This window comes from Opisthorchis viverrini, assembly GCF_000715545.1.
Source record: "Opisthorchis viverrini unplaced genomic scaffold opera_v5_419, whole genome shotgun sequence".
Taxonomy (NCBI): Eukaryota; Metazoa; Platyhelminthes; class Trematoda; order Opisthorchiida; family Opisthorchiidae; genus Opisthorchis; species Opisthorchis viverrini.
The window spans coordinates 309,624-318,686 of NW_008752077.1; the positions used below are offsets into that span (position 1 = coordinate 309,624).

Consider the following 9,063-nt stretch of genomic DNA (forward strand, 5'->3'; position numbering starts at 1 on the left):
GAGGAGTATGAAGGAGATCACGAAACGCTTGGGTGCTGTCGGTGCTACTCGCCTTCCAGGATGGGGACCGCGTGATCCTCACTGTGCCTGGTTGCAGACACTACAAGGTATAGCTGCCAACCGATGTCAATGGCGTTATTGTTGTCAGTTTCTGTCCAGATTGCCTGAGTGAATGTTTGGAGGTGTAGGCACCTCGGAATGATTGTGTTAAGCTAGCACTAAGTCCCTCCCCATCCAGCTTTATTCTTTTCTTTACAATAAGGCTTTCAAATAGGTCATGGTTGTACGGCAGTGAAGCGTCGGTGTTGAACACTGATGTCATGCTGTCGATGATGATGATGATGGTCACTGTTGTACTGTTTGGGAGGCTATGGAGTAGTTCAGGTAGAAGGCGCCCACCATGTAGGCGTCCAAGTTTTTGGTTTAGCTGTCTGACGTGTAAGGAATTCGTCAAGCAGGCTCTCTTCTGTCTAAACCAGTGCTGTTCCGTTATGGCATTTGCTAGCTAGTCCGCCACCATTCCATCAGTGTGGAGAACACTGGTAGTAGTGTAGTTGTTCGGCAGCTGGTTGGGTGTTCTGATCTCCCTTAGATACATTGTTTCTAGTATGTTGAGATAGTTGTTTCCACAGGGTCTTGAAATTATTCGGATAGTGGGGGGACAGTTCGGTCAAGAAAGCCCGGTTCTGGGACGTATGTTGCTAATACCCTCAGTAATATTTTGTGTGAATTCCTTGAGTTTCTGTAGACGTGTTGTACTGGTCATAAGGTTGCTGAACTCTCTTCGTTATATCTCGGATATGGTACCAACCGAGGCTCGAGGCTGCCTGGTGCAGCACATTCGGTTGCCCATGAGCATCATAAATGAGGGCTTCAGCTGGATTCCAGGTGAGTCCCCTATCAAAACCAAAGTGGTATGCAAGTGAGTTTATTTCACTAAATTCTTGAGGTTGTGTTCTACTGCTTTTCGGATGATGTGCAGCCCAGATGAAATGAGTGGTGCCGTGTGGTTATGGGGCACTGAGGCGGACACGAAGATGTAATAGCCAGATGCATCAGCAACTTCGCATGCGACCCGCTAAACCGTTATCCATGTGAAGAGTATCATGTTTCTTCGGGGGTTTCAGGTTTTCTACAAAGAATGCGGTGAGTGAAGGCGTTTAACGCGTCATATCTTCGCCAACTCATGAAGTGTAGTATTTGTTCATGGTACCATAATCTGCAGTTTGTCGTTGTCTCCGAATGCAATAACGATTCACCGTCCACTTCTCTGTCCTGTTGGGGATACCTCTCTTCGGACCACGGTTCATGGCATGCTCCCGTCTCTGATATCATCGGTCGGGAGTGTCGGACGGTGGATGCGGCTTATCCGTGCATCATGGGATCGTGGTTTTTGCATGAAGTCCTAGTCGCTTGTATGTAGGAGGCCTTGCAACACTCGGAGGTTGGCCTTGATTCTGGTGCGAAGGTCGGAGGTGGCAGTTTTTCTGGTCACGTGAAAAAATCCAAGGACTGCATGGTCGTGATGGCCAAGTGGGATGACCGCTTCCACCGTGAGTTCATTCTTCGCCAGGTTAAGGTGGGGAAGAATAGAGCGTTGGAACCTGAGTAGCAGGTGGATTGTCCTTCTTAGTTGAACAGTGGTACCTAGTGAATTCGGTACAGCAGTCCGGTCTTGAAAGCATATCCCCGTGGTACTAAGTTCGGGAATGCAGGGACGTTGTGTATGGGATAAAAAACTTAACAAATCGTTGAACTGTTGCTCCATTTTGGTGTGTCTGCCATGTAAATCAAAGGAAGGACGAGGGTGAACGAGCAAACTGATCGACATATATCAACAGAAAGATGAGGCCTTTCGATGTTGGTGAAGTTTCACTGCTATATATGTGGATGTAGTCAAACTAGGTTTTGGTCTTTTCGAATGTGCTATTTATGCGTCGATAAACTTTGGGATCTTAGAAAGCAAAACAGTTGTGAGTCCATTGACAAATGTCGCCCAGACAGCGAGACGAAGTCCGGCTTTTGTATTTCCCTTGTTACGTTGGTAATTTGGGAAGTTGTGATCAGTAAAGATCGCAAGTATGTCGGAAATGACAGACTGGTAGATGGTGAGAAGTTCGTGGTGAAACGTGCTGTAGCGGTTTTTTGGCTTCTGAAAGGTTACGCTAGGGGTCACTAAGTATTGTTGAAGCACTGTCGAAGAACCCTGCCTACGTCCACATTCAAATCACCAACTGCAATGCAAAACAATTAATTACGGCGGCCTGGATGATAGCTTGGCACCATACTTGCGTTTTTTGGGGACGAGAATAATATCTACAGGTTTTTAGCAGCGTCGGTGCCAGAAGGTCTTCCGGGTTTTTCCTAACAAGTTTGTTTGCGAGCGTTTGGCTTTCGGGTTGCCTGTCATGAATTGACAATAGTAGTTCTGAAAACAATGGAGCGCCAGATTCGAGTCGCGGTGGTTGATAACGGATACTCACGGATGGCGCCAACTCTTTCTCAGCGGGACCAGTGCTAGAGAAGTAAATCGTACGGGTGGAAAAACGAAGGGAGTTACACCGAAGTTCTCTTTTATCCACCTTGTTGGTGTTGCCGTGCAGCTTCACTCATTTAGAAAGATTACAAAGAGGCGCATGTAGTTGTGCATGTTATGGACAAGTAATCCGTCTAAATGTGGTAAGACGACATCGAAAACTCAGAAGGTGGAGCTGATGAAATGCTGGAACTTCTGAGAGCCTCTATTCGGAAAAAAACTTCATTCAAAGAAACTTGGAAAGTGTGGTGGTTGTCTTTTTGATATTCTGAAGTGTGACTGGTCTCTGGTAATGAGCTTCCGTCAGGTGATTCTGTTAAGATCGAAGTGGTTGCGAGCAATCCAGTAGGATGGTGGGTATTTTGAAGCCGGTTCCGATCGGGAACCCTGTTTCCGCTGAGCATCCTGAAGTCACCACGCATGTAATTAATGGTTTTCCTTTGACTGGGACACTGCCAGAGCGTCCAGACCCAGACTGAACGATTAGGGTCCTTAACCAAATTGTAGCTGCAAAGCAGCGGTGTTGGCGTAAGACCATCGGAGCACCTTACGTCTTTGAGAAACAAGTCGACATTCATTTCAGCTCAATCTGGGAGACCTGGAGACTTTCTTAGATCCATTGGTTAATCTGGTATGAGTTCCTCTGTGGGTGTCATACGTGCACTATCCCGTATAATTAAATGGGTTGTAGAGATGCACACACTGTCGCACCACGATAAGGTCCGGTTCCTTCGTGACGGTCCTCACGCGGATGCCACTCATCGGAATTCACTGTGGAGACATGTACAAACTAGGCTCATGGGTTTCCGGATGTCCAGATGATATTAAACCTCAGGATTTCGTATTATGCTTTAACCTTGCTGAATTTATCTACGACAAGTTCGCGTGTACACTCTTAGATGGGTTCGCCTTTTGACGCAATGGATCAAGTTGCTGGTGCTATTGCAAAAAGTGTGACTTATGGGGGTCGCATGAAACTGTGAGACCTGTTTAACAGCATCATTCATGATCCATTAGTAGAATGGATTGGCAGTATCAGGAGACGGATGGCCAGATTTTTGGTAGTAGATTCATGCGCCAACTCCTTCACTACTGCCTTCACCACCGTGTTATATTCAATGTAGAGGGTCAGTCAAGAGCCCGAGGTGCCCGAACAAGTCACTATCGGTAGTTGGCATGGAGCTGTCTGCGCTGGGGGGAGGCGTGCCCTCACTGATCACAGACTGCGCATAATTGTTCCGTTAGCCGTACGTACTTTAGCGAACAACTTGACAGGTCGAAGGTTCGTTGAATCGGGTAGCAATACGCTGTGTTCCGATTTCGAGCAAAGCCAGTAAGTAGTCGCTCAACTGCAGCACCCTTTCAGTGCCTAGCTGCAATGGCACCCGAAGGAAGCGCGAGGACTGGGATACTACCAGGTTGCCCAAGCCTATGTAGGAGCAGTCGAGACGCGCACAATAGTGAAGGCCACGGATGAGATGCATATGCATACTTGATTGCCCCGTGCTCAAACTAAGCCGGAGGGTAAACGTGAGGAACATTTTTAAGACAGGCATCCATCACGAAGAGACTGAACCTTACCGTGGTGTGGAGGTTTGTGCACCTTGGCAACGCATTGAGCTATACTGAGGGTTCTCATCGTGACACTCACAGACTCTCTCATACAATGTTGGTCAATGGTTAGAGGTCTAACAAACACGGTCTCCTGGTCATCCAGGTTGGGGTTGGGACATGTGGCGACTTGTTCCGTAAAAATGGTAATGCATTTGCATTTCCCACCAAACACCGCTGCCTTGCGGTTAGGCTTTTGAGCCAAAATTTTTGGTTGAGGACCCTAATCGTCCTCCTGTCTAGGTTTGGGCGCCCTGCTAGTATCTCAGCCCACGTACAGCCATGACACTTACAAATAACAACACTTATGTCACAGCGGCCGTCGCGTGGCGCCATCAGCCGGGTCGCCTTACTGACTGCATACAGCAGGGCGGGTAAGCGGAAACAGGCTACTGCTGACGCCTCCCTTCTTTCTCTTTCACATACTTTTTCCTCCTCTTCTCTCCGCCCCATTAATAACTCTCTCCTTGTAGGTCCAGCACTTAGGATTGTGACTCCGTTCATCTTGCATCGGTTTTGGGTGCAGCATCTGCTCGTCGCATGGTGCCGACATCCTCAGGTATTTCTAAGTTAATTTTCAAGCGTCGATACAATCTATTTGGCCGCCTTCTGAAGCAAGCAGGGCATCAAACTGCTCTTGCACTCACACCACACTTGCTTGGCATTGATGTGTGATGTGTCTCAGAAACAAGAACTCAAGGTGCAAGTACGATGGATGAGCTAACCACCCCATCATTCTCCACTCGCTTCCGGCTGCGCACCTCTTGTGATTCAGAGTCTTCTGCAGTGAGATGTGCAGGATTCGGTATCGTTCTGAGTCAGTGGGCGGATACCTGGTGATTTTCGCCCCTGTGCGGTTCGTCTGGCAACGTCTGTGAAGGAGTTTCGCAGGCGGGAAGCTGATCGCTGTCTGTTTGTCGTGCCCGCTTATGCCCCAGCTCCGACGCCATCAAAGACAGGTTTACGATGCCCTGAATCTCCTGCTGCGGCGAGCTGAAAGCTCAGATATCGTGGTGATTGACGGAGACCTGAATGCACAAGTGGGCGCGCTCAGCGTGTCTGAGACTCAATTAGGGGGACCACATGGATAGGACTCGGTACGTATGGAAAATGGGGAAGGATCGTTTCGGCTGTGTGCTGATCGCAGGCTGCTTTTATGCAGTACGAACTTCCGAAATAGCCGAAGTCGTCTGGCCACATGGTGTACTCCAACGGTATACCGGCCACAAACTCAAATCGACAACCTTGTAATCAGTTACCGATGGCGCGGCTCAAAAACGGACTCCCGGTCGTTTTGGAACACGTTTGTGGATTCCGACCACACACGGCGTCGCTTCTCTCTGCGCTTATATGGGCCGCGTAAGGTGCGGACAAATAGCTTGGCAACTAAGAGACTGGCAGATCTGGTTGTTAGAGACACTTACCGGAATCGTCTTCTAGAGTCTCTTCAAAAGGCTCCACCATCTAATGCGAACTCATATTGGGACAAGATTGCCACCTTTTTGCTTAGTGTCTGTGGCACGGCACCAACAGGCTCACTCAAGCATTGGATATCAGACCGAACGTCGACACTCCTTAAATCTTGGAGAAATATCCCGCTCAGTCCCAAACATAACTGGATGCGCCGAATTATCGGACGTCGTGAAAGTGAGCGTACGAGCCGACTGTCAAGTGTTGTGGACACAAAGCCAAAGAAGTGAAAAAGGCCCAGGAAGCTGATAACGCCCGAAGATTATTCCAGTTGATCCGTGCGACCGGTCCCCGGAAACCACCTGTGAGCGAAACCATCAAGGATCGGAAAGGAGTGACCGTCTTGAATAAAGAAGGACACCTGGGTCGGTGGGCTGAATACTTCGAACAACAGTTGTCATAGCTACCAGCTGCCACCCATCTAGAGCCCACAGTTGACATAAAATCCTGGACAGTTAACTTGGAACTGACTAAGACCTCAGGGTTCATGGTTGCATGTGTTCTTTCAAGCGCCGCTGAGTCTTTGGTCCGGATGACCTATCACTCGCGTTGTTCAAGGATGGGGGTGAAGTCCTCAGTCACTGCTTGTCTGATCTATATGCTTGCATTTAGGAAAAGGAGTCTGTCCCAGACAACTGGGGAGAGGCGGTCGTAGTACCCATTTAAAAAAAGGCTTGTGGTGAGTGTGGCAACGACAGGGGGATCAGCTTGACCCCGGTCTTAACGAGACTGTTGGCGCCTCTGGTGCTTCGTCGCCTTACGGTGGCTCGTGAGACCATGACTTGAGGGCGGTAAGCGGGATTCCGGTCTGGTAGGGTTTGAGTTGACCAAATCTTCACACTGCGTCAGGTGCTAGAACAACGCCATACGTATAAACGATCCACAGTTTTAGTGTTTCTGGGTTTCCTAGGCGCATTCGACTCGGTTGATCGGTCTGTTCTTTTTCATATGCTTGCCCTTCAAGGAATGCTTGCAGCCGATCAACGTGATGGACAGCTGTATAAGTCCCGGTGGTCTGGTGAGACAAGGTGACTTCCCTGATTGGGAAACCAACGGAGCGTTTGCTAATCTCCGACATTTGTGGCGCCCATGTGACTTTAGCTTGATTTTCAAGGTAGAGTGTAAAATGCTGCAGTCCTACTTTATGGATCACAAATGTGGCCGCTTCGTGTGGATCGCTCATCGGTTAGAGTGTGAATGTACTGACCACATGGTCCGTGGTTCGAACCCGCCATCCGCCTCTTGACTCCCCCCGTCCAAGCTTTGGCAGTCGTGGCAGTATCCCAGCTCCCGTGCTTCCTTCCGATGGCATGGTAGTTAGGCATCTAAAGGGCACGATTTTTTTAACTTTTGTATTTGATCGTTGGCGTCTCCGAATCATTGTGTGAGTTTTTGTGGGAACATAACACTAGCAGCACCGAAGCACGCCAGATGGTTATTAGCAAAGTTCATTCTCGCCCGATATTTCAGCTGGTTACTCCACAGGTTATGCTGGTTAGGCCGTGTGCCTCGTACCCCAGAGGACCGTTTGCTTCTCAAATTCCTCTTCGTCCAGCCTTCTGTCGGTTGGGGGATAACCCAGGTTTGACGGTCCATGACTTGGAAACGGAGCTTGAAAGCCCTCATTAGTCAACTGAACCGAGGGACGAGTTGTTAGTGACCCTGACGGATATGGCGCTGCCACTCAGCCAATGGCGCTCTTGCATTAAAGCCATCGCCTTCACTGCGTAGCTCTGACCTTGAGATAGCCCAGTGGTTACTGGTCAGAAGGTACGTTGTTCGAACCTAGTTTCTGCTTCTCGACTGCTGCCCTAGGCCCTGGCAACTTGGTAGTATCTCAGCCCTCGTGATTCCTTCAAGTGCATGGCAGCTCCCTAGGCCCTGGCAACTTGGTAGTATCTCAGCCCTCGTGATTCCTTCGAGTGACATGGCAGCTGGGCACCCAACGGGTGTTACAGTTGTGTCGGTCGCACTCTGCGGCTCTCACCTCATATGCAAACCGTTCTTTCGTCAATGCACAGATTTAGCTATCGACCCTACCGCGTGACTGTCATTCCCTTTTTGTCATTGTCTTCGGTGAACGTAGCCGCTACAGCTCGAACCACTGCATTTCGATACACGGTTTGTTAACTGAATAACTGAACTGAACAGATCGATGGAAGCCGGGGCGGGTACAGACCCTTACTTAACTTCAGTGAGGATTTCGAACCGTTTTACATGTTCGCTTTCATTTCGTCATACAGACTTGAGATGAGATTGACGAATTTTGGCGGACAGTCTATTCAAAGAGAGCTATACGTAATGCTGTTCGGTTGACGGCGGCGAAAATCTTCAGGAGGTCTGCGAGTTAGAAATGAAACCACTGGAGATATTCGCGGTATTCGTGTAGGACCCGTCGCGCAGCGAATATCAGATCCATTGTGACCAGCACGTAAACTGCATTTCTCTTCAGGTTATAGCTGCAGTAAGTGACATTTTCACAGTCACTGACTGCTGCTCACTGTCGGAAAGCCAGTCAGAGAGGTATTACCGCATTTGCCCGATCTCCCGCTTTCAGCATTTGGGGCTTCATATTTCTGTCAACGGATTGCATGGATTGAAGTCTATTGAGGCCACTTGATGTTGGTATGTCGGCCTGGTTTTCGGATCACTTAGACATTTCAGGTCAAACTTAATGCGTTCATGGGTGGGGTTGATTTATTACTGCTCACAATGTCCTTAACATTTGGTGTGGCTGCAATCACGGGTAGTGATGCATCGCTCTTTGGTGCCAAATCTAGCGTTAGTGACAACAAGCGAGTGGCTCATATAGTGTGAATTCAGTCACCACTGGCGTCTGCACTTCCAGCATCATTGCGTCCGAGGATGCCTGGCTACAAGGAATGGTCTTGACCGACACAAGCATTCTTTTTCTACACTAACCGAGAGGAAGCATCAGCTTTGCCGTAGAACTTGTCTATTGTTTTGTCTGTTGATCGTAATACTATAGCAAATTTCCTGATCACGGTCACAGTTTCGACAAGTAAGTTTCAAGTCCATTGAATTTCTGAGACAAGCATTTTCTCGGGGCAGCCGGAGTGGTAAAAGACAGGCGCGGTAATTCCGTTTTCCTCCTATCTGGTAGCTGATATGATAGAAGCCATATCCGTAACTAGCTGCTCGAAGTAGACAGGCAACTTGTGAAGTGTCCTAGACTTTTCTGATGGGACATCGAGTTTAAAGCGTTAGCTCAGGTGTTCTAGAACAGCTTGGCTTTTTCTCATAAGGGATATTGTCGGTCGTTTCAGCAGCTCGTATTTTAAACAACTAGGTGGCAGAGTTAGGTGGCCTGCTCTGCGGAGGGCGAGTGTTCACTGTCTTCCTGGCATAGCTCAATCTTGCAGAACCGAGATATTCGAAAAAGTATACGCGTTTTGTGTTCGGATACGATCCTCTAAAGACCATGT

General features: G+C 48.7%; 2 protein-coding genes across 2 annotated transcripts in view; one reads left to right on the plus strand and one right to left on the minus strand.

The window, feature by feature from the left end:
* Positions 1 to 9,063, plus strand: part of T265_10889 (hypothetical protein) — a gene marked incomplete at both ends in the record, with an annotated part of 72,230 nt that overhangs the window by 35,046 nt on the left and 28,121 nt on the right. Inside the window, one exon of the mRNA XM_009177387.1 lies at positions 1,424 to 1,553. Coding sequence (XP_009175651.1) covers positions 1,424 to 1,553 — 130 coding nt within the window. The remainder of the gene's footprint in view (positions 1 to 1,423; positions 1,554 to 9,063) is intronic.
* T265_10888 (hypothetical protein) overlaps positions 1 to 9,063 on the minus strand; it is a gene marked incomplete at both ends in the record, with an annotated part of 41,280 nt that overhangs the window by 31,291 nt on the left and 926 nt on the right. The window lies entirely within an intron of this gene.